The sequence below is a fragment of the Solea senegalensis genome, linkage group LG15 (assembly GCF_019176455.1).
Source record: "Solea senegalensis isolate Sse05_10M linkage group LG15, IFAPA_SoseM_1, whole genome shotgun sequence".
Taxonomy (NCBI): domain Eukaryota; kingdom Metazoa; phylum Chordata; class Actinopteri; order Pleuronectiformes; family Soleidae; genus Solea; species Solea senegalensis.
The window spans coordinates 6,206,298-6,232,010 of record NC_058035.1 but is presented as its reverse complement, the minus strand read 5'-3'; the positions used below and the strand labels follow the sequence as shown (position 1 = coordinate 6,232,010).

The 25,713-nt window shown below is 39.5% G+C and overlaps 1 protein-coding gene across 2 annotated transcripts; it reads right to left on the bottom strand.

The window, feature by feature from the left end:
• Positions 1–1,713: 1,713 nt before the first annotated feature.
• On the bottom strand, positions 1,714–25,713 carry wu:fc17b08 (ligand-dependent corepressor). 2 transcript variants are annotated; one of them, XM_044045358.1, is made up of 7 exons: positions 25,585–25,708; positions 17,741–17,806; positions 17,262–17,341; positions 16,900–17,032; positions 16,352–16,672; positions 16,139–16,235; positions 1,714–8,061 (listed from the first exon to the last, which is right to left on the bottom strand). In XM_044045358.1, the coding sequence occupies exons 1-7, from the start codon at positions 25,679–25,681 to the stop codon at positions 3,414–3,416; spliced, it is 5,442 nt and encodes a 1,813-aa protein (XP_043901293.1). In that variant the 5' UTR covers positions 25,682–25,708; the 3' UTR covers positions 1,714–3,413. The 2 variants fall into 2 exon arrangements, with proteins under 2 accessions (XP_043901293.1, XP_043901294.1); XM_044045359.1 differs by lacking the exon at positions 1,714–8,061 and adding an exon at positions 13,070–14,189 and having other exon boundaries at positions 25,585–25,713.

Below are 25,713 nucleotides of genomic sequence, written 5' to 3'. Positions count from 1 at the left end.
GTCATAGTATAGTATGTTGTCCAAAATTGGTCAAAAAGTCATAGTATAGTATGTCGTCCAAAATCACCAAAAAAAGTCATAGTATAGCATGTCGTCCAAAATCAGTCAAAAATGTCATAGTATAGTATGTCGTCCAAAATCAGTCAAAAAAGTCATAGTATAGTATATCGTCCAAAATCAGTCAAAAAAGTCATATTTTTTTTATTAATCTTTATGTTTATTTCAGTCATGTCGGTTAGATCTATTATCATCACACATCATCTTTGTGCAGTTCAGACAATACACATAACCGAAAGTGAAAGCAGGAGAAGCAAAAGCGTATCTAGTCCCGCCCCCATTACCAACAGAATATATATTTTCATCGTACAATACATAATTTCATCATACTAATTTTTTTTTAAATTTTTTTTCTTATGACAGTTAGGCAAAACATGTTTCAGCAGCAGGTAGCACTCAGAGATGCAGTCTAGCTCTAGACAGTCAATCAGACTACGTGTATGTCTGTACATATTGTGTCCATATTATTCCGTCATGAGTGACAGTCTTGACTTGTTGCCTGGCATGTTACAACGTCCCAAAGTCACAAAGTGAGCCAATCAATAGAGATCAATTCATCAGGTTAACTATTAACTTGGATGGTGTGTGAGTTGTTTAGTCATCCATCTCATCTATAGTTTTCGCCTCGCTTAGCTTCCCCATTCTTGTCACGTACTCGAGTATAGTATGTCGTCCAAAATCAGTCAAAAAGGTCATAGTATAGTATTTTGTCCAAAATCAGTCAAAAAAGTCATAGATTAGGACGTTGTCCAAAAACTTAATATGTCATAGGTTAGTATGTCGTCCAAAAAGTGACAAAAGTCATAGTTTAGTAAGATGTCCATCTTTCAGCCAGGCTATAGGCGCAGGTCCGTACACAGTACACACGCAGCGGCGTCAGGTCTCCATCAAGCAGGCAGCCAGGTTTACTCTTCATCACACGTGAACAGCGATGATTCACAACAAAAAACATCATTTACAACCTGCAACAAATGTGTTTTATGAGCGGAAAAAGGAAGCCCGAGGCCCGACCCGTTGAGAACTCTAGTTGAAGTGCATAAAATTTCCAATTTTTACCACAAAAACATTTTTTGAAAGTTTTCCTCACATGAACTGTTTCGGGCGATAGAAAAATGTCAAATGTTAACCACTCAGTAAAAACTAGGGCTGAACAATGAATCGAAATTTTCTCAAAATCGCAATATAGCCAGGTGACGCAATATTTGTTAAAGGCAAAATGTGTTTCAAAATATCATTTTAGATTAATTGTTGTTATGATTTGTGTCTGAGGTTTTGAGTTCAAGTTCCAGGTGCTACAGAGTGCAAATGCATTATTCAGCATCTATAAAACATTCAGAGATCTATAAAGCATTCAGAGATGTGACGATGGCATGCTGCACCATAGCATAAGGGCCTAGTTAATACTGTCACCCTTCTATTTGTTTAAGTATAAACCAGCGAAACACTATGAATGCCTTCAAGGAGGCATCAGTTTTTACCATTTGTACAATTTATCGTAGAAAAACATGCCAGAGACCAGATTGTGTGTAACGAGGAAGCAGCCAGGACACCAGACTTCTCCCTCTGAACGGGTATTTAAAACCTTGCCTTTCACTCTTCTCCATGACATTTGGATGTCATTTAAAAACCAAAAAGAATGAGAAAAGAAACCAAACATAAAATTCAAACATCTTTATATCAACTCCAGCAAAAAATACAAAGTTCTCAACATTAACATGTATCATTCTTGGGATTACCACAAATAAAGAAGCTATTTCTTTTCTAATATACAAAATCAAAATCTTTAAATAGCAACTGTAAAGAATAAACATGTCCATGTGTGATATTTGGTGGGCTGTTTTAAGATTTCCTAAAGTCATTAGCCTTAGCATGGAGTCTTTTTTTCTTTTTCTTTTTTTTTAAATAACAATAAAAACATGACTGACATGTTTTGCATTTACAGATGATTTACCCTCTAAAGAGAATTGACCAGAATAAAAAAATAACACTGTGCTAAAATCGGTATTTTTTTCCTTTGACAATAAACTAATGCAAGTTACTACTGCGGAAGTAAAACAAAAAAAACACTTCACATTTTGAGAACATCTGCCCGACAGCCAATGACAATAAAAACAATAACAGAGAACTGCAACATACTTGGATTCACAACTCAAAGTGTGACTAGACTACCTCGAGAAATTCATGTCTAACGTGTGAGTAATGAGAGAAAATTGATCACCCTGTAATGTGCCATTAATGCTCAAGAGGTCACATAAATCATTCATGTCAATCTTTTTAAATCAGGCCAGAATCCCACAGTCACCTCAGATGATTCTTAAGTACAGCCTTTTTTTAATGCGCACAAACTGTGGATGCATAGTCTATTACTGAAAAAAACCAGGGGCTTTAGAAGAGATCTGGTTCTGAAATTTCATCATTAAGAGGACGAGACGTGCAGAAGCAGGTAAACAAATACTCATAATGTTACTACTATTAGCAGACGAACGGTCAGAGGTGATGAGAACAGACCAGAAAACAAAATAAAAATAAAATACAAGCCTTAATCATGACACATACAGAAAATGCCTGTCTGGTGCGTTTGCTTTAACACTTAATACAAACACATTTTATCTTAATGCTCTGGAAAATGGGCACAGAAAATAAACATTTCAGTCAACAGATGAAGCTCACACTGGGTGAAACAGTTGTATGTTCAAGCTGTTTACGACGACTACAGCGGGCGAGGGGTTTTCACATTTAGCAACATGTTCTATTATACACTTCATAAATAAGGCACCTGGTCACAACAGTCACATATATTCACAATGTTGTGTTTGGAAGACAGGCTGGAGATACGAACTGCCCATTGACGGTACGCTTCAATTCTCGCATTAAACGCTCTCTCGACAGTAACTGCAGTGCACGCTATGATCTACGACAATTATATACAAACAAAAGACAATAGTAAAGGAACGTAATAACTGCATCATCGTTTGGTTTCTGTCATCCCACTCTTATCTCCAGCTGCTGTATGTTGAGAACTGGAACATGACGCCAAACAACTACATCGGCAAGACATCATGTAGGACTTCTGTCTGTCTGTCGTCCCGGGACACGGAGCTAATAGTGAAAAAAGATAATCCACCACATCTGCAATTTCACACTGAAGCTTTACAAAAGCATAATTGAAAACCCTGTTCCTTCGTCGCAGTATTTGCCCACTGAAAAGGTATCCTCGGGAAGAGTTTGAGGAGAATACAATGCACACTGGGCACTTCTGCTCCTTCTGAACATGTTCCATATAAAATAAAAGACATAATCCACTAAATAAAGATGACCACGCTCTCCATCTCTCTCTCTCTCCCTGTTTGTCCATTTTATTTTGAATGTGATGTCCTGGTGCGCTTCGCCGGCGTCCCTGCAAGATCCTGAGCTCTCTTCGTTCCTGATTGTGTCGCAGTGCGTGGCAACAAAGCCGCCCGACTTCTCTTTGATTTTAAAGCACCACTCCTGGTCAGTGTAGGTTCCTCAGCTTTCCTGGCAGGTTTTGGAGACGCACTTGGTGTCGTCGTGGACTTTGTGACCCTCTTCGAAGAATGACCGGGGCTTCCACTTACAGGAAGCGCTGCCTCCATTTTCCTCTGGGATCTCGTTAGAACCTGGTCAGGGGCGGTCGGGCCCTTGACGTCTGTGCTCTGATGAGGTGTTTCGATAGTGTTTTCTGTATCTTTGATTTCAGTGCGAATACTATTTAATGATTCTTTTGTTTGGGCTTTTGAAGAATGCATTTTACTCACTGCTGGTTTTACCACTTCTACAATCTCCACTTCACTCGGCTTTTTATTGTCGATCTTGTTCTTGGATGTGTTGGCAAGGTCTGACGTCCTGGGAGACCCGAGTCGTTGAGAATTTCTCTTTGGCAATTCCTTTTTAGTTGTGTCTTTTGAAGCTCTACTAGTGCTGGGGGTCTTGGCTGTTTTCTCCAGGTGTTTTACAGTTTTTTTGCTAGCCAATGCTTTCCTTCTTTCCATTTTTACCACTGTTACTTTCATTTGTTTAGCGACAGCTAAGGGTGACCTCCGTGACTTCAGGGGCGGTTTCAGGTTTGACTTTGTGGCTGTTAGTTTTTTCATTTTATTGTTTTTTAAGGTTTTTGCTGCCTTTTTCAAAGCGACATTGGTTTGTTGAACCTGCATCTTCCCTCGGATGTTCGAGTACTTCCTCAAGATTCTTGCACTTGCTGGGTTTTTCGATTTACCAGAGGATTTCTGAGATTCGCTGATCTGAACGCTGGCTTCTTCTGAGGACTTAGTCAGAGTCTGAGTTGTACTGGGAAGTTCCTTCTTCTCCTTACTCTTGACTGCATTGCCCTCTTGCTCCAGTGCCTTCGCAATCAGTTTCTGATTTTTGGGTGTGCTCTTTACAGGAGATGCAATGGCAAACTTTTTCAGGTGTTTCTTCAAGCGCTCTGCCTGTAGGCTTGGAAAAACCCCATGCGACGTCCCTGAAGCACTGGACGAGCTGTGGAAGCAGAGTTGTGTTTCTGACGGAAGCCGTGTGTTTACCTTCTTGACAATGACAAGGGACTTTGTCTCTGTTGACTCTAGGAACCAGCGACAAATGCTGGTCAGATTAAAACCTTTCATGAAGAGCATTTGGACCGGCGAGTATCTCTGGTGCTCCAAAGACTTTGGTTTTCGGGCCCTACGCTTACTTTTCCATATAGCTGCCTGTCTGTCCGATTTATTCTTGTATTTTGTTGCTGCCTGACTCTCTTTGTCCATTTGGATCCAACCTTTTTGCATTTTATCATACTTCCCGTTTAAATTTGCAATTCGGTGTTGGTTATCTTCTCCAGTCAGAGCCTCAAAGAATTTGTTAGCCGTTTGTTTTGGGGGCACAGGCTTTGTTGTGACAATACTTATGGCTGAACTCTCAGACAATGAAGGGGACTTCACCTGAGCTTTCGTAATCCTTTCTGGCATTAATCTGGTAGGTAAAACTACATCACTCTGTCTTCCAGCTACAGTAGGAGAACTAGGAGATGGTGCCGCTGAGGTTTGAGATCTCAAAGCAAATTTCTTAGTTTCCAGTGGTGGTGACTGAGTAACAGACTGATTTAACGTTTCGGTCCTACTGCACTCACTTCTTAATGGCATTCTTGTGGGTTTGTCCAGCACTGAAGGACTACAGTCGTTCCCACTCGCTGACCTATCTTCTACAGATGCTACATTTGGTTTCTGTGGTAAAGCAGTGTCACTTGCTTCAGTATCTTTTCTAAGAACCCGTTTAGTTGGTTTACTCGATTGCTCTTTCTCGTCATTTTTATCACTGTCAAATACAGCCTTGGCAGATCTTAGTTTCTGTTTGGCTGGCGATTTGTTGTCTACTTCATTTGTTTCAGAGGTTGTTGCTATTGGCTGAGACTGTTCTGTGTTTAATTCCATAGATGACTCTGGGACTGCGTTTTGTTGGGATTGTTGAGGGGCAGCAGCAGAACTTGAGCTTATTGGAAGAGGAGAAGTAGCAGGAAGTGGAAAAGGCAGGGGGAGGCAGGGAGGCAGTTCTGTAGATAGAAGAGTACCAGTTTGCTTTTGGGGTGAAGTGGGAATGACGCTAGTAGGAAGTGATACTGGAGTGCCAGGTTTCTGGCTGGCAGATCTAAGTTGGCGTTTGGACTCTGTGCTTGGAGAGCCATCAACAGGCGGATCAGGGGAAATGGGCAAAGTATCTTGAGGTTGCTGTACTTTCTTTTCTTTCGGAGTTTGTTTGGTCCTTTGGGGAACTTTGGATTTTGGACTTGGTGTCGTTTCAGATTGTTCCGTCACCTGCTCAACCACAGGAGCAACCTTGGCTGAAATGACTAAAATATTTTCTTCAGGCAGATGTTTCTCAACAACAGGTGAATGAGTAGTTGAGTCAACAGACGTGTCACTGGCTACATTCGGACTAGATTTCACTGGAGTTTTTTGAGGTGACGTGGTGCTGTTACTTGATCTACGTCGCAGACTTCTGTCAGATGCAGATATGGGTCTGCCGTTAACATAACCCACTATCACTGATTCAGTCTTTTTGAACCGCTTAGGCGTCGAGACTGTGGTACCTCTTTTTCTTCTCCACGGGGGTAATTCCTTTAAGAGCGTGTCAAGTGATTTTGTAGACACATCGCAGTCATTACTCTCATTACCACCACCACCATCATCATCATCATGATCATCATCGTCCTTAATTTCTAAAGGCATAATGCTTTCAGCTATTTCAGTTGTCTCCACCTCTGGCTCTTTCATGTTTGGCTCTTGTACTAAGCCTATGATGCTGGATTCTTCTGCCAAGTCATTGTGATGTAACTGTGCCTCTGGCTTAAGTTCTTGAGGTTCCTTATCTTGTGTTTCCTCTCCTTCATTTCCCTCTCTTTCTTCCTCAACTTGACTCATGGGTGATGGGACTTTATCCTGCTGGAGATCTGCTTCACTGTTGCACAGTTTATCTGATGAAACCTCAGTCTCATCTTCCTCTATGGCGACATTTTCAAATGGCTCAGCTAATGTTTTTTCCACAATTTGCTTCATACTTTCAGATATGCTCTCTTGTGGATCATGCTCGTCGATCGTTTCTGCTTCAGCTGGAGCTGGAGCAACAGTTTCATCACTACCTGTTCTTGTCCCTAAATCTGCGGTTGTTTCCTTTTCTACATCTGTGTTAATATCCAATGTGTTGCTCTCTGTAGGGAGCCTTACTGGAGATGAAGGAGCAGAATGCCCTTTACTCTGACACTGATCAGTCTGGCTTATTTCAACTACTACATCTTTTTCACGGTCAGCGACCACTGCCACATCCCCTGTTCCTGGTATCATACCTGTCTCATCTGACTCTTCTGTTGACATCAGCTGATTTATTGTCTCCCTGCGTGTTCCAGCAAAAGGCATATCGACAGGAGGCAAGCCTTCAGGCTTTGAAAGTATTTGTTTTGGGGTGACCAATGTGATCAGTTCTGGCATTGGATTATGACAGTTGCCTCTACCCGCCAATGTGCGGACAGTTTTTAACTCCCAGATTTCATCTGAATACATATGTCCTCTGGTACTTTTTCTTGCATTGCGGCGAGGAAGTATGCTGCGTTGCTGTTCCTTAAAACACTCTGTAATTGGTTTGTCAATAAAAACAATGTCACAGTGGCCAAGATCAGGGTCAACTACAGTCCTACAAGCAGTCTCTCTTGTCCGATTTTCACAAGATGCCCTCATAGACTTCCTGGCAGTCCGTGGAGATTCTGAAGGAATGGTCACATGGACTGAAAAGAGTTTGGCTGGTGAATCTTTAGCATTCCCGAGACTGTCCCTGTGCCTGGCTTGATGAGCGTGACTCGCCTGACTGTGTCTTTTCAGAGAGGAGCTGAGTCTCGCACTGTGAGTCTCAGTTCTGATGGACACATTTGAGTTTCCCTGTTTGGTCTCCGAGGGGTCCGAGTGAGATGAAAGGGAAGTATTGAGCACACAGGACAACTTCTTTCCGTCAGCAACATTGCTGGCCATGATTTTCATCTTAAGAGGTGCATGATCACCCTGACGCATGTTCTCTGTGTCCACTGGGTAAGTGGTGGGAGTAACCAAAGTAAGATTAGTCACTAACCCAGGGCTAATACGATCCAAAGCAGGTCCAGCATTGACTGATGTTTTCAGTGACACTGCGCTCTCTGGAAATGTCTTCATTGCACAACTGCTTGGGGTAAAAATGGACATATCATGGACTTCTGACTTGGGAGTGGATTGACTAGGAAATCTTAGCTCAGACTCAGCCTTCTCAGGGGTGACTGCAGAAAAATGAGCACTTCCATGTATCCCAGAGGTAGAGTTAGAAGCTTGATGTGCCTTAGAGGTTGCGAGTGCTTTGACCTCTGTCTGTAGAAAACCCATGGCATCTACAATCTGTCTCTGATGGTGGGGGCAGAGTTTGGCCATGAAGTGTTCCAGTGTGGAAGTTGACTGAAGGTCTTTAGCCTTTGCGACACGCAGGTCAGGAGACTCTCTGAAGGGAAAGAGGAATAAAAGAGATGTCAGTGCACAACAAAGACGCTACATTGGCTCAAAGACTGGTCGCTTTGTCAAAAATGTGGTGGAGTGAAATGTTTGTGAGAAATAATTCACAGCACACGACGTATCTGACCTTGCCAACACAATGTTCATCATTGCTTGTTTAATACAAGAATAAGTGATTTTAAAAGTGAATCATTCTTCCATTGAACTTTTAGCAATTACTTTGTTACAGCTGTAATCTTTTGTCCTCATTTCACAGTGGTGTTACAGTATACATCAAGAAAACGTGTGTCCCATGCAAATTACATTTAGTAGTGGTGGACCACTTTGATTAAAAACAAGTCAAACACAGGTTCATAATCATTTGAAAGAAAAATACATTGGGGCAAATATCAAGTACATATGTTTTATCAATTTTTTTTGTATATATTTTTTTCAAGTATTTAAGACTAGACACAAGTGCTCAACAATTTAAAAAACAACAATAGCAAAGATAAAAGAAAAATAAAATCAGGCATGCTTGATCATATGCAACATGATTTTTTCTATTACATGGCAGGTTTTCTAGGCCTATGCTAATAATATTAATCAGTCTAATCGAGGATGTATGATTTTTGCATTTGGCTTGAGTTGTGTCAGTGATTTAGATCCATTACAGATTACCATCACATTAAGCCAAAAATATATTTATATTGTGATAATTAAAGACTTATTTTGCTTGTAAAGGTTGTTTCTCCCCTATTTGTTGTGGTCTTTTAACATGAAAATGAACAGAGAAATAAAACCAACATCTGGATTCCTGAGTTGACATGACACAAGGATACTTTATAGCTTGTTAAAATAACAAAACTCTGATACTCTTAACAGCAGTATTAGAAATTCAGGGTGTTTGACTTGAAATGACCTATAGCAAGGATGGTAAAAATATGTACTCTTAAATTTCATACATTATAGTCTCTATCTTATATCTCCAGAAATAATAAAGTTAAGTTTTACAGATCAGGCAGCAACCTGCAGGTGATTTAAAAGCTTAAGACATGCAGTGTTCAGTTGTCTAATCTAAACATGTGCTTTGTGAGGCACCAAAAATTAGACTCTGTAAATAACTTGCAAATTTGAATACCCTGCTGGCTTACACTACAACATTCATCACGCAGCAGAATATGAACAATAAAACAGTGAAAAGACTTAAGGTTTTTGGTTTGTAAAACATAAACCGATTTCTACGACATGACAAAATATGCAAAGAGTAACCGTTAGAGATTCATAAAAAAATATCGTTTGCTGCAACTGGAACCTGACTTTTTCCTTTTTGCTCTGCTTGTGAACATCACATTCTGGTTTGGAAGCTTTTAAGCAGTAAATTAGAAAACCTGAATGACAAGTGGTAATGGATTCATCCCTGAGGGTTTTTTTCCAATCAGTTTCATATCACATTGCAAAGACCTAATACAAAGTAATCTCGTTTTCTTTTCTTTCTTTTTTTTACGTTCAGAGCTTAAGCTTAATCTAACAAGCAGAACCAAAACACAACTAAATTCACTATATTTTACAACCACACACACACACAAACGTGGTTAAATCACCTGCAATGTTCATTTATCCATTCTGTATATCAGGTATGTAAATAATCTGTTAAAGTATTTTATCATACATCTTTAGTGAAACCTCGATCCATATTCATAACTGTTATTTCAAGAAATATTTCAAGATCACAGTTCAATGACTTGACAGAAAAGATACCCGTGTTCTCAATAAAACATTACAACCGACACTTCACTGACGCATTAGGATTCAAACCAGTCATGCAAAATAAACACCCTTCCTTTTAGTAGTGTAATGATAATTGAAATATAAAAATCTGTACATAGATTTGATGGACAGGGATAAACAATTTAAAATCATCAAGCCTTTTGTCCTTACATGTTATAGCATATTTAGCAGGCAAAAGATACAAAGTTTGTGTCGGAAATAAAGTGGAACAATTTTTTTAAAATGTTATCCGTTCACATTAATCGCACAAGACAGTTAAATATTCTGCATCTACTTATTAGCATTATATATAATTATATCTATAAATACTTAGGAGCAGTTGGTTTTTTTATTATTATTAAAGCCATTTACATTCATGTTTAATCAAATTTTGCAAAAGAAAATATCGAACAAACAAATATCGATTATTAGCACAGCATCGACAAAATAAGTCTCGAGTTTGGATAGGAATCTCTGACAGAATTATTATGGTTTTTTTTAAAAATCATGTCTGTCTAAAGTGACAGCTCTATCCTCACGCCACAAACGAAACGAGAAGAAAATATTAAATAGATCGGGACGCAATTCACAAGGATTCAGAGAAATATTTACATATGGTTGAAGTGTGACAGATTCTCTCCTTCTGTACGTGTCGTGCCATATGACAAAAGTAGCATGTGTGTGGTTTACGTGACATGAATGCTACATAAATAAACAGCCAGGACGCGCAGACTGTGATATAGGTTTTTCAGATGAGGTAGTCAACCACTTGATTTGCTCCTTGCGGTAAAAGAACGTGGAGCACAAACATATTGTTTTACCTTATTATATATATATTCAATAAAATTTGTCACACACACACACACACACAGACATGTACATAATGGTAGATGATTGTCAATGCAAGAATAATTAGTGACAGTAAATCTGCAACTAAATATTACTTGGACCAACCACTAAAAAAAAAAAAAAAAGATCATGTAGGATGAATAAGGGAAATCGAAAACATATAATAAAAGAAATGTGCTGAATATTTGCATTTAGTGTGAGATGTGGCAAGAACTAAAAAGTAGGAAAAGTCAAAAAGACAAGCAGTCAAACTACTGTTAGAGTGCTTTTAACAAACAACTTGATTTCACGACTTCAAACCAACTCTCACCTAAAAATGTTTACGACCTGAAAAATATACAACTCTTCTCCATGATAATGAATCATTTCTTTAAAGGAATAGCGCCTGCATACAACACAGTTTGAATCTAAAACTGCTGTAACTAAAACTACAAACAGAACTGCAAAAGCTTTTGTGGATTAACCTGATAAAACAATAATGGGCCATGATGTCCCATGATGTCCCATTCTGAAAATATCCTGAGGTATTCGTGATAACACAGCGCAGCACAGCGAGGTAAACAAAAGTTAGTGTTAAGACATGGAGTTCTCTCGCTCTCTCTGCCATGGAACTGGGCAAAAATTCAGAGAAAACATTAACAGGCCTGTTTTTAAAAATTTCTAACCTCAACATAATTTCAACAGCACCAGGACCAAACCTTCTGGAGAGAGATAATGTAGTATTTACAAAAAAAAAGAAAATAAAGGAGCAACATATAGGGAATTGTTATAAAGTAAATGAAGTTTCATTTAGCATCACAACATTTTACTTAAAACATTAGAAGTGGTTATTTAAGATAACTTGTTGCAAATGTACACTGTAAAATCGGTAACTAAAATCCCGGGATCGTTAATCAAATTAAATGTCATGTTTACACTTCACAGGGCCTGCAACGTTCATTTTCAATGAATTTTTGACTTGAGAAATACGAGTTGAGGAATGTTTGGAATAGTAGCCAACAAGCCGGCGAACATGTTGAACTCTGATATTACTTGATGAAATACTTCAAAAAAAATATAAACTTCAAAAAATACATAGACATATGGATTTGACTTAAACTCACATGAACACAGGACGGCTTTTATTTAATCCTTTTCTTTTTTACCTGAAATTAACATATAAAAAATCACCTGAATGTATTTCAGAGTTAGGAGTCATGTGACAACCGAGTGTAATCGGAATTCTAAGAGACAATTCCTTGTCATATCCCACGGGTGAGCAAGAAGTGCTTATGATGTAATATACCTGTATTATATATATATATATGTACGTTTGTGCATCATCTTAATAATAAAAAATAAGCCTTTCTTGTGTCTCAGAGAAAGAAATGTCAGAGAAAAAACACCTGAAATCCAGAAGCGACAAGCCCTAAAAAAAAAAAATAATCACATAGAACAGAAATGTTCTAAAGGCTTACACTGGCACTGAAATGCTACTGATAACAAGATAAGGTAGACTGTGAAGACATCCGAGAGTCGGACACACATACAGTGTTTGTCAGTAAGACTTCCTGAAATGTTACCTCAAAAAAGGGGCTGTTAAGGTATTTTGCCCTTTCCCAGTATGAGGCGACTTATACGAGGCAATAATTTAGTTGAGCAAGGAGCTGAGGTAACTTGTAGCGGTTTACAGTAAGTCATAATTAGACATTTTCTCTGAGTTTAAAAGGTATTGCATACCAAACGGAACGTCCTGTTATATCCTGAGTGCAGTGAAGGCAGTGGAGAAACCCCCCAGAAAAATACCTTGTAAATGTACTCTTAAGAGGAAAAGTGGGATTCTGAACAACAGACCGTGCTTGTTATTTTTTTCCCTACAGACTAACATTAGAAAAGAAATATATTAGATATTGTTCAATAAATATTTGGAATAATTCATATTTGGACATACTGTCCTTTTGTCCATGTATGTTATTTCAGTACAATTGCAAAACAGTGATTAAGACTTTCCTTTTCAAACACAAACACTACGGAATAATGGATGTTTTACTAGGCTTTCACTTATACTTGCTCGGCCTACAAGTGGAATTAACTGAAAACCTGACTATTTGGAACAGTACTGATAGAAGACACCAAGGGGCGCCACTTCCATACTGATGGTTAGGTTTGACTCTGCGAGTAAGACCAGACAATAATGTTATTAAAAAAATTAACCATATAATAAATTGGAATTTTAGTGTAGTATATCGACAGTATGTCTTGCAAGCACAATACATAGTGCAGGTAGATTAAGTATTTAAAACATATGGCCATAAACAAAACATTTCATGTATCGATGACCAGAACACTAAAATATTAAAAGAGAGTAGATAATTAATTTGGTTTTATAAGTTATACAAATGTTAAAGTTTTATGGGGAGTCAGCGACTACCGCCGTCTGACAAATACAACATTTTTTCTGGTGACATCATTATCAGGACAAACAGATATTACTCATTTGATGAGAGACTTCCATCGTGTCCATTATTCCCGTTCACCTCCAGCATATTCTCTTGTTTCACAGTAACAACTTGCTGAGAGATCTGGAGTTCTTTCATTTCGGGGTGCTGTGACCCACACTGCTCCTCCACCTGGCTCATAAGCTTCATTTTCTTTTTGGGGGGGTGCTTTAAGGTCCCCAGTCGCTCTTTAACTTTGTATTCCAGGGTGCTGTGTGGTATGCCATAGATGGTTTGGGCTTTGGACACGCTCATTTTTCCACCCATCACCACCACAATAGCCTCTTCCAGCAGCTCTGTGTTGTACTGCCGATATCGACCGCGTTTTTTCCTCTTTGCTTCCTCCTTCCCGCCTTCACGTTTGTTTCCCAGATCAGCCTCTGAATCCAGAGGATAGTTGCCCCTCAGGACGTGGCGGTCGGTGAGGTGAGGCCAATATTCCTTCTCTGAACCTGAGCTATTAAGACCTCTGCTGCTCTTTTTGCTCATCTGTCTGGGAACAATGGGATGCAGCTTTTTTCCCAGACCATTCTCACAAAGCGAGCCTGCAAAATCAGCGGACAAGGAATCCCAAGATGCATCAATCCCTGAGGCCAAAACTCGCACCTGAGGTATCTTAAGGTCAAAAGAAGAGGACTGAGAAAGGGACAGGCTATGGTCCATAAAGGCGTCTTGGAGGTTTCCTTTGTCAAATGCAAGTGACTTTCTTAAAAGTCCAGTGGCTTCCAACAACTTGGGAATGTCTTTAAGATGCTCAGACGCCTCACTGTTGGCCTTGAGTTTGAGGAGAGCCCCAAAATGAGTTTTGGAATTCCAGGTAGTAGATCCGTTTCCGAAAAGGTCAGCAGGTCTGGAACTGTGGTTATGGCCGAGAGGTGACTCTGGGTCGCTCTCCAGATCAGCCTCCTCTTTGATGTGCAGCGAGTAAGCAAGAGATGAGGACGGTTTATAGTGGGCGGAGTGGCCGATATTCTCCCTCCTCATCCCATCCTGTAGGCTCCTCATAAACAGCCCGACCTGTCCGTCCGCTCTCAAGGATCGCCTGATTGGATGGAAGGAAACTGGGTGTAAGCAGAGCTTGCACAGTGCCTTTATTTTCTAAAGGAGGATGGGTTGGGGTGGGGAGGATGTTGGCCACTCCTTTATTATATGATCTTGCTTTGGTAACATCACTAATTTTTTGTTTGTTTGTTTGTTTTTTAAATGACTGACTGCTTGTGTGGATGTGTGTGACTTTTAATAACAAAAAAGGCTCAAGTTTGTCAATTTTTTTTATTTGTTTGCTGTAATGACTTTACAAATTTTGCACCAACATAAGAAAAGAACAAAAAAGAAAAGGGCAAAGAAACAATGAAAAATAAAGCAAAGAAAAGGAGTACATGAGGTCTTAAGTGTTCCCGTGGCTCGAAAAGCGTCATTTTTCATTGCAGTATGACAGCTTGGCATCGAGCTAGTAAATAGGGCATAATAACAATGCCATACAAAATAACTAATGCAAACGAGGCCCTTGACATTTTGAGTGTGACGTTACCACTAAACAAGCACAGCAATAAAAGAGTAAGCCAGCAGGATGTGTGCATCAAACTCAAAACCTAACTTATGGGGGTAAATTTAATTCAATAATAAATTCAACATATTTTTTTAAGGAGGGATTGTGTTTTTCATTTTAAACAGTCGCTAATTCAGGTGTTTATCTCTGCTGTTTTCACTGAATACACATTGTATTGTATGCAATAGAGACTAATATATAATCTCTAAATGAAAGCCTTTACAAATAAAGAGATATTTGTATCTAGGTACATTTATTTTAAAATCTAAGTAGCATAATTATTAAGTTTCATTAAGTTTCATTCCTCCAGTGACCTTTAAAGGAATGGTTATAAATATACACAAGTTTGTTAATCAAACAGAGGTAAGAGTGGACGCTGTATTGTAATCCAAATAAGATGAAAATCAGAAGCAGCTTCTTTTTTTTTTACCAAGAATGTCCATAAATTTTAGACTTAAAGCAACAAAAGCTCACGTTGCTTAATTAATCCAAACTGTATTTTGAGTATAAAATCATGCATCCTAGTTAGAATAAGATAGATTTGCCAGTGAAATGAGTGAAATGAAATGGCAATTTCTCTGCAGGGAATACGATTAATATGGGATGAACAGCTCTATATCAGAAGTCTTTAATCATGTAGCATTGTGTTAATTTGAAAGCATGATGTGCAGTCAATTATGACATTTTCATAATAAAACAAATGAATGCAATCTTTCCTTGAATAAATAACACGGTGTGCAAATGGGAATTAATTCATTTTAACGGGCGCACCGCTCACTCCACAACTGAGAATCTCTCTTTCGGGTCATCACGGCAAAAATTCACACTGGTTATTGAACCTGGAATTTGTTGCAATGTTCTAATGAATTACTCACCTTGCACGCACATATAGATGCAGGAATTTCAGTGAGGCTTTAAGCTGTAGTAAATCATTAGTTGGCCAGAAACCAAAAGTGTTCGCTTACTAACAGAAACAGTTTAAGCCACACTCGCTCACAACATAACAAGATGCTGCTTATGCATTCTCTAGCTGGTAATACCAGTGACCTGCCAGACAAAAGTGGGGCACGAGCAGTGCATAAATGTTCAAGTCTGCAAGGTAATTCATTTTGCATGACAGCGTGATGCAAACTCCGTTCTCTTGGGGGAACTGGAGTGAGGTTTAAAAGTAGAATAAAACAGCAGCTACACACAAAGGCTGCAGAATAAAAAATAATAATTTGTTTTCTTTGTGTTAAACCAACCCTGTTTAAGGTTTTTCACTTTCATCAAGCTTGAGTGAAACTCTCATCTCATATTTCAGGTCTCAGATGTTAAAAAAATCAGGTTGTTTAAAATTTATTATCTGTCATCCTACAAGTGAGGTTTAATATTTTACTCAAAAACATTACATTTATGGATTGGAGACCAAACAGGCAAAAAAGAAAGGAATTTTATCTTACCCCTTGATCGTGGGTGTGGCAGGAGAAAGGCAAGGACTACGGGCAGGCAGGTTGCTGCTATAGCGATTCTTCTTAATAGACAAGTCAAGGACTCCATCTGTAAAATAAAAGGTAAGAAATAATCCTTAGTTTCGAATCAATGACAAAATCATTTTGATAGCACAATAGGTTCAGTCCTAAATAAGCTACTCGGCGGGTTTTACGTCACACTACCTTGTTCACTGGGCTCAGCTGGAGGCTTCTTAATGGTGAGGTCAAGAGGAGCATCCTGGTCAGCCATGAGGAGCTTGCTGAGGACGGGGTTCTGGTTGTGTGCAGGCCCAGCCACGGAGGCAGCGGGGCTGGCGGAAGGAGGCGCCCCTGAGTGCGAGGGTGGAGTCGGCAGGCTTTGGTCAGAGCGAGACTGAGAATCTGAGCAACTGTCCTGAGGGGAGCTGGTTTTTGAGGTATATTCGGCAGCAAACTGTCGGATCATTCTCTGAAGCATCTCTCGAGCAACTACTGGAATGTGTGGGTCCGAGAAATTTGGCACATCTGAAGGGGGAGGGAAGGAAAAAAAAGCACGGAAAAAGGTGGTTATGACACCATTTTCTCACAGAGCTACGAGTGATCATTGGTAAACATTCAAAACCAAATATTCTGTTTGGCATCCAGACAGCAAAACAAACATGCAAAGGGGGCATTTTCCTTAGACAGTAAGGGCTAAAGTTGTACGTACATTAAAAAAAACTGAAAATACCAGTGCACTTGGTCGGACTTACCTTTTCTGTAGAGGACTGCATTGAGAAATTCCTCCGCTTGTTTCTCTAGTCTGTTGATTGCAGTCTGATCGTTCACCAGGGGAGGTTTGGGTGCATCTTCAAGCCCCTCCTTGCTTAAGCCAATTAAGTGCTCCTGACAAATGACAAATCTTTTAAGCGAGTGATTTTCAGACAGTTCCGTGTCAATGGTCAGTACAACATCTTTAGAGAGAAGAGGATATGCATATACTGAAGGACAAAAGAGGCTTTTTTAAATTTTTCACCCACAGTTGTTAAGCAACCACTCATTTATTCATCAGTGATTGAAGCCATGAGGATTACAGGAGGTATTAGGAAAGCTGCTTTACTTTTTGAAATCTTACCTTCACTTTGTCTCGTCTCAAACAGCAGAAAAGACAGTTTTCATCAAATGACCAGTCAGACACTGCTACTGGCTCATAGTCTGTGGACACACAAACCCGAGGGCAAACATTAACATACACATTCTCAGAAGCCTTCTGTACCTACCCATTTACAAGTTTAGAAGGCCCTCTAACGAGTTTACTGACTGCAAATGTAATCGAAAGCCAAATAATGCCCATTATTGTCCCACGGATTTCACTGAATGTAAAAATGTCAGTAGAACACTGTGGACTTTTTACACTGGCCCCACGCCATCTAAAACACCAACTTTGTAGGAACACAAGGCGTCTTCTCTTCTGCAGCCCAGAGGGGATGTCTTGCAGAGTCAATGTCGAGGGGTACCAGATAGTACAATGCAGTGGCATTGTCAAAATGTGCAGATAACAGTCAAACATTTGTATGATTCTGGACACTAATGTGACGAATATAAGATACTCACCCTTAAATAACTGTAGGTCTTCTACCAGCTCTGAGCCAAGCAGACCTTCAAGTATACTCTCAAAACCTGAAGAAAGACATGACATTTAATTAAAGATAAGCTGTTTTCAAAAAGTAATCATAGAATTCCACACTGAACATGCATTTTTTTATTCATCTCAACTACTTTAGGTTTTTTTTGCTGAAGCCAGCAGCAACACGCCCAAATTCTCAAGGGCGCAAATTTCCAACATTTCTTGTGATAATGTCTCATCAATACAGGCTTCTCTATAAACCCTTCTACTCCATCTTGACAACCCCTGGCTCCACGCTTCTGTTAAAACACACATTATCAGCCCCCACCCAAGGGTTTTTTTTTTTATTTCAACAGTACATACATACACTCCATCCTGTTGCCAAGCAACTAAAGCACCTACAGAGTTGGGAGTGACTGCATGTTGTAACATTAAAATGAAACGGCCAGCAATAAGGTTGCTATTTGACAGCATCACCAAGTACCTATAGATTATTGCTCTGCAAGTCAGGCAAACCCAAATTACAGTCCATGCTGTAATGGTTCACAGTTGAGCACATTAAGCAACTCTGGATGCAGTAGCAAAACATCCTATATTCATCCTATATACAGGCTTGGGGAAAATCTCAGTGCATTACTGCTGAGATGGTATCCTATAGTCACAGCTGTTTAAAAGAGTGCATTTTGCTGCATGTAACAGTGCATTAACACAATAATGTGCAATGTCTGCTTACTGCTGCAGGGTCAAAACAACCAATCCCAAACCATGACATGCATTAAATCAAGCGCTAAAGAGGTCAGAGGTAACATCTGTCTACTGAAGAGGATCATGAATGAGAGAGAATTGCTTTCCAAATGTGCCATGCTCCGATAACAGAAGCCAAACATCATGGATCAAAAGCAATGAATATTAAAACACTCAAATCAACAAAGCCAATTAAATTAGCTAAATACGTTGAAATAGATCATCTAAATACACATATTAAAAAGGGCCTACTTACAGTATGGCTTCAACCAATAACAAGTGAGAAAATGATCAGTCCTTACACTCTCTTCCTAAACTCGCAGTGAATTCATATAAAGGCTGTCAGCTGGGAAAATCCACTCTCTCCCTTTCCCTACAAATTCCCACCCACTTTTTTTATCAGCCAAACATAAAGGCAAGGGGGCAAAATGGTGAAACACAGCTTTGCCTATAGCTGCAGCGCGAGCCTGTTTCTGGGTTACTGCACAGGACTCCAACTAAAGCTATCCAATCCTGTTTCTGAAATATTTCTGAGGCAGGGGGGAGGAAAGTAGGTCATCCACTTTCGTTTGACAGAGCAGCGCCCTGACATCAAACTACTCTTCAGGAATTGTGTTTAGGGCATTTCAAATGCGTCATACAGTAAAACATGACTTTGAGGCAATTGCAGCACTTGGCACAGAAACTGGCAGAGCATAGTGTGATGTAGCTGTTAAAAGAGAGCACTAAACACAAGCCTCATTTTAGGACCGGCAACTTAAATCTGGAAGAGTAAGGCTGTGTACAGTGCATAAAACATTAATAACAAGTGGAGCTGTCATGCTAGCTCTACAAAGTGTATGTAAAAAGACTGCCAGTGTTGAAATACACAATAAACCTAATAAAAACGCCCACATCGTACTGTATTCCAAGTCCTACACGATATAGGGCACTTTTAGATGCAGAAATTACACAGTCATGTTCTACTTTTCCAGGCCTATGTCCATTTTAATTTAACTTTCACCAATTAGTTGCACTGAATTAGGTCATTGGTGAGCTGTGGCTGCTGCACATATGTGTTTTTTTTATGCTGTATAGTGATCGGATAGCCTCCAGATACAATAAGCACAGGACACAGAGTATATATAGTGGAAAGAAAGAAAAAAAAAGGACACAGAAAGTGGGGAAAAAAAAGGAGCCAAGCATCCACATTCCACTGGATTAAACACATGATAAAATTAGAAGACGAAGAGTTATGTATATTAAGAATTATCCTAATGCACCCGGGGAATCTGCCCCACCTTAATGCAGCTCTGTTTTCAAGCAAACCCGCCGACAGTAGAGGAATTCCTCTTGGTTGAGTGAGTTTTCGTATTTACTTACCATGTTTAAATATTAGTCTATGTGTAAATTTAGGGTGGGTCTAGTATTGGAGACCATCAAAACTAGATATACTATACATCAATAAAATGATTGAGTATAACATATTGTCAGATACAATTATTTTAAGGGCTGGTATTTAAGACCTTTAATAAGTACATATATATAGGGGTGCAATGTTTAATATGTATTTATATATACATACTCTTGCAGTATGTATATATAAATACAGTACATGTGAATATACTCTGGTTTCTTTACTCCAACATGACTGAATGTCTTTGGTTCTCGTGGACAACACAAGACATTTGAGAAAGTATCTGTCAGCAAAACACTGAGTGATTATTAATCAGAATGATCAGCAGCAGATCCATAATGAAAATAGATTACTGATTGCAGCCTTAATCTCATACATTTTCATGATGCGAGCATGAGCATGCAACTTTATGTATGGTTTAAGCATTGGCCACAAATCAACACATTTTAAGGAGGTCTTTTTTTGGAGCTTATAATATGTACACTAATGGCGACCAACTCAACGGTGAACTGCCTAATCTGCCTTCTTCTGACCTACATCTACAAGAGAGGGAATATACAGTATATATTTGGATTGTGTGATACCCTCGTCAATTCCACCAGCACTTAAGAGAAATCCAACAAATCTCAGATCGGCTTAAACCTCCTAAATCCTGACATTAACCTTTTGCTACACTCTGTCAGTAACCGCAGCATAATGCATAAAATAAAAATAAAAATGTTCCCGTATTGCTGGTGACTTGCACCACAGGAATAGGCGGCACAGTCAAAAGGTCATTCACCATTTTGTATTTTCTCTATGTATGTAGGTGACTAACCAGCAGTTGTTACAAGGGAGATGACAACCAGAACCTTACTAATTCATGGTGTTCTGACAGAAGCAAAACACTCCATAATAGTTAATACAATTAAATTAAAAACAAAAAGGGAATTGACAAACACTCCTGAAAATATTTAGCAAGCTCTTGGGTGTTCTCCAATACGCCATCTGCACCAAACCTAACCAGAAACATTTTTAGTTTAAGAAAAGCTTGACCAAGAATGCAATGCAACATCCAGAGGTTACCTCGTCCACTTCTCTGCCATGTTGTACTTGACCAGTGACAAATGTGTTAATTAAAGACTATAAAATTGCATCATCTGTGATTTACACATTGCTAAAAAGGTGATAAAATCCTAAATAACAGCTTGTTTCCATTTCAAGACGGTAAGTCTTTTTTAAATGGATGAGCCATGCTTATCTGCTGCTCTATTGCTGAGTGTACAGTGCAGCATCAACACTATTCATCCCATCCCCCACTGTAACTACTGTACAGATCTCAGAGGGAGTGACCAAGCCCACAGAAGAAGAAGGGCTGCCCTGAACTCAAATCAAGTTATAGCCAAAAAATAAGAGCTAAATCTGGCATCATTAGCCTTTGAAGGGTAATCAATACAATACTTAATCATTCAAGACCACATCATGTGTTAAATATGGTTTCAGATTTATGAGTCATTTTATAAGAGTTACTTTTATCTCTGCACAGTGCTCTATGATGACACTGGGAGTTGAAGGCAGAAGATGAGTGCAGAGATGACAAAGTTGCACTCATCGGCTTAGCTACGGTACATTCCTTGTTTCATCTCGAGTCAGCGAAGACCAAGACAAACATTCAAAAAGCATTTGTGTCACCTGCTATGCTACAAAAAAAAGAAATGTGCTACGTGTCAACAGTCAAGCTACAGTAGATAGAATACGTTGCTGTTGGATAAGCAAACTGTAGTTGGACCAGAATATACAGCGGGCAATGATGTAGCAGCTTTGAGCAACATTTATAGTGGAGGGGGGAAAAATACTCCATAAATACTTAATGTGATATGATGCAAACTGACAGTCAAATGGTGTAATGCTGCACAAAGCATAACTTTGAATAGCAAATGAAGCCAAGCCACCACTGTTTTCGTCAAATATTTAAATTTCTTTTTAAAAAGACGCAACCAAACACGTATGTCCAAAGCGCGCATGCAAACACACAGTCAATGACAACGCTTTCCATATGAAACAGCTGTTGGTCGAGTTTCGCAAAATGTCACCACACCACCACAATCGGCCATTATTGCTAATTAGGAAAATGTAGGCCAAAAGCACATCAAGGGGGCACACTGGAGCGGAAAGTGGGCCAATCTGAAGTTTAAATTATGAACAAGACAGCCAGCCCAGTGTCCACACAGGCCCTTAAATCCCACTCAGCCACCATGCAAGTATGAATAACTGACATTCTAGGCATTTTTTATGTCAGCTGGTGCTGTTTCAGTCAAAAATGTCCCAAAACCAGACAGAACACACGTTTCAGCCAATGTGTGCAACTGTGGGCTGATGGACCATGAACGCATGTATGGACGAACATGCAGACAATTGTTGCTGCTGTTCCATGAGACAATCGCCCTAGTCTCTGCCAAGCAGTTTTACTGCTCACTTTAAATACACAATGACAAAATGTCCATTGCAGCGTCACCAGGGTGGTGGTGGCATACATCCCTCTCCACCAAAAAGCCAAACAAAAGTATGTCCTTGTTGTCACAGACAGAAAGTCATTCTGCAGCCAACAGACTCATGCTGTTGTCATGTACTCCGCTGCTTTACAATTATAGCCCAAACACAAGGGACATTTGTCAATCATACAGGGGGAAACTGATCAAGTTTACAGTCCTGGGCATGGAGCGAGTATCTTTTATTCTCTCTATTGTCTTTTCAATGAGGAGCTCACCAACTACTGTAGCCTTTAGCTGGAGTATGTTTGCTCTGGCTCAGTCCCCCACAAATCTTCATACTTCATTACTTAAGCTGGCAGTTCTCATTAAGAACCTTTGTAAAACAGTGCCAATATTCACCGGAGCAGTTATCGGCCTATTGATACATCAAAGACTTGTATGATGGTAATAAAAGCATCAAGCATAGTGGTGGACTTTGACTTTGGCCGGGTGACCGTCCCACGCCACAAAAACTGGTCTAAGTTAACTGTATTACCATTTTTATAACCCTTACTGCAAAGTTAGCATTAACCCTAAACACTGTGAGACATACTGAGAAGATTCCAAAAGACTCAACATTATAAAATTAAAGTCATACTGTTTCGTACACACATACAGTGAAGTCCATGCCTTGTAACATATTGCCACATCCTGAATATGACTACACATGGCAGCATCCTTAAGTGAGATTGATTTAAAGTGACATTTTGAGATCGGCAGCTGCAGCACTCTGGGTTTAAATGTGTTTTAGTTTCCTACATTTGTATTCAATATCAGTTTAACATTCTGCCAAAAACACAGGAAAAAAAAGAAAACATGCACGCGTTAAATTGTTACCTATACAGCATGTTACATCATACTGACCCTAACTGAAGACATGTATTACAGATTAATGAAGCACTCTGCGTTCCTCAATTATGAAACCAGAACACTTTAACAGTAAATACGAGGGTTGACATTATTTATGTGACACTAAAGCAATTATATTATTGCTTTAATGTCACATCATAGACTGTGTGTAATGGGTCGAAATCTGCCATAGCTATGGTACCAAATCACAAAGGCATGGACTAAAAGATTGAATCTTCATATTTATTCTTGTATAAAACTACTGCCACAAAGAAGTCCTTATGGTCCATGGGGCAGATTATAAATCAATTGTTTCCAAAAACTCAAAAAACAACATCAACATTCCAAAAGCAACAATAATACATTTTTGTTATTTTCTAACTTCACTTTATGCAGAGATACAGCATGAAACCAAGGCTACAGGATGAGTAACACTTTATTGTAAGTAGATATTACTTTCACTGTAGTTCAAACATTTCAGCTTGGGTACATTTGCTGGAACACAAAGTCCAACTGAGACTGATGTAAATTCTACGTTTGAAAATATTAATCAAAGTATAGGAGTTGATCTGTTAATGCAAGACAAGAGGCCAGTTCATCCTTTATGGAACATGACTGTGTGTTCCAAATTTCAAAACAATGCAAATCAGTCTGAAGATATAGGACCTCCACAAAGATTACAGTGTCAAACTCATGGTCATTGTTACAACTGAGGAAAATACAGAGACGACAAGGAAGACAAGAGGGATAAATCCTTGTGGATTCTGCAAAAAGGTTTTGTGAAAATGCCACAAGCAGAGACTGATTTAAAAAAAATGTGACCTGCCACTGATGCTAAAAGAAGACATTTCAGTCTGCAGCAGAATTAAGTGCCACCACATCACGCACTGCTGTTTCCATGGATCTGTCTGAGAGCTCAACACTCACTCTCAGTGATAACAAGGCTGCTGTCAGGTATAGAAGGACAAATTAGATTTTAGCCCCAGAACAAAAGGCTCACTTAATAAAATCTGCATACAGTTAAGTCTGTAATATATATATATATATATATATATATAAACAGTTTTTTTTCCCAGGCAGTCTTTTCTGGTTGGACACTTAAGTTTGTGAACCACTCACTGTCCCACACCCAAGTCCATGGAAAAACTGCTTTCAGGGACACAGGAACTGCTGGACAACTGCTGCCTCATTTAGTACGTTTGACCCACTTAAGTACATCTGAACAAAAGGATTTCAAACGCCCAAGTCACAACATTTTAGCTTACTGGTGGAAGCAGTAATGGATTAACAACTTATGTGTTTCATTATGGTAAATCACTGACTTTTTTATACAGATTGGTGCAGGACAGTGAGCGGTTTCCAGCCAGAAAAGGTCGTCTTACTGCGAGACAATGCAGAAAACATGTTCTTAAGAGGGTGTAGACTTAAAAAGGGGTATATATTAATATTAATATTAATATTATTATTGTTATTATCATCATTATTATTTTAAACGTTGAGCCTTATGGCAGCTATGTCCAGCTCCCAGGTGGTTCTATTATGGAAACAGCAGCACCTGGCAACACACTTCATGATTAGGGTGTTAATAATGTATTGTCCTAAATTGAGACGTTGATCCTGTTCAACCCTACTCTGCTAACTCCCATACTGAGAGTCTCTGTCGCCATAGTATCACAAAATTACAGCACAGCGACACTTTTCCAACCCTACAGCGCCTTAAATATATACACAACACTACGCAGCGTTTAATTATTTGTACTGTGAGGTCACAGACGCCAAACTGACGTTAGAGCTTTGAGAAGTTTACAACGTCTAGTCGAAAACGGAAACTCACAGCAGCGGGGTCTCAGCCACTTCCTCAATGCAGCAATGCGCGCCCACGGGAGGTGATCTGAGCAAACAAGTCTTCTAAATGTGAAACGAAAACACGCATCGCCCTCCCCCCATCCAAAGATACAGTATCATCACACGGGCACGCGCATTTCTGCAAACGGGGTCTTTTAGCCGACGCAACGCCTGACACTCCCTTTAAAAGAAGTACGGTGCCCTTTAAACAAACTATGGTAACGCCAGCGGATCACCAAAGTGTACACATCCAATTTAGGAACAATAAAAACATCCAGGAAACCCAATAAGTAGCGTAAGGCTGACACAAACTCTGATATTTGACAAACTGTTAAGGCCGAGAGAAGGAAACGGTGGAGGACAAAAAGTCGCTCGGAGATGCCCGAAGTGAGTCAGGTAATAGAGGGTTATTTACGCCGATACTGGCCGTACAGAGGCGAATTTCACCTCGTAAAATCGTACAGTGTGTTGCAGCCGTCATCCTTACCTACACAGTGAATAAGTTTGTGTCGCCACGAGTCAAGTTCCTGCCGAAAGCCGCGCCTGTCGATTGTGCATTGCTGCCTTTTGCACTGACTCGCCATTTTCTATCGTTCTTGTCTGGCGGGCACCAGCA

Coding starts and splice junctions, on each gene's coding strand:
- wu:fc17b08 (XM_044045358.1), bottom strand. CDS start 25,681: ATGGCGAGTCAGTGCAAAAGGCAGCAATGCACAATCGACAGGCGCGGC. Junction 17,807..25,584: donor CAAACTTATTCACTGTGTAG/GTAAGGATGACG, acceptor GTCTTTCTTCAG/GTTTTGAGAGTATACTTGAA. Junction 17,033..17,261: donor TGAGACGAGACAAAGTGAAG/GTAAGATTTCAA, acceptor GTCATTTGTCAG/GAGCACTTAATTGGCTTAAG.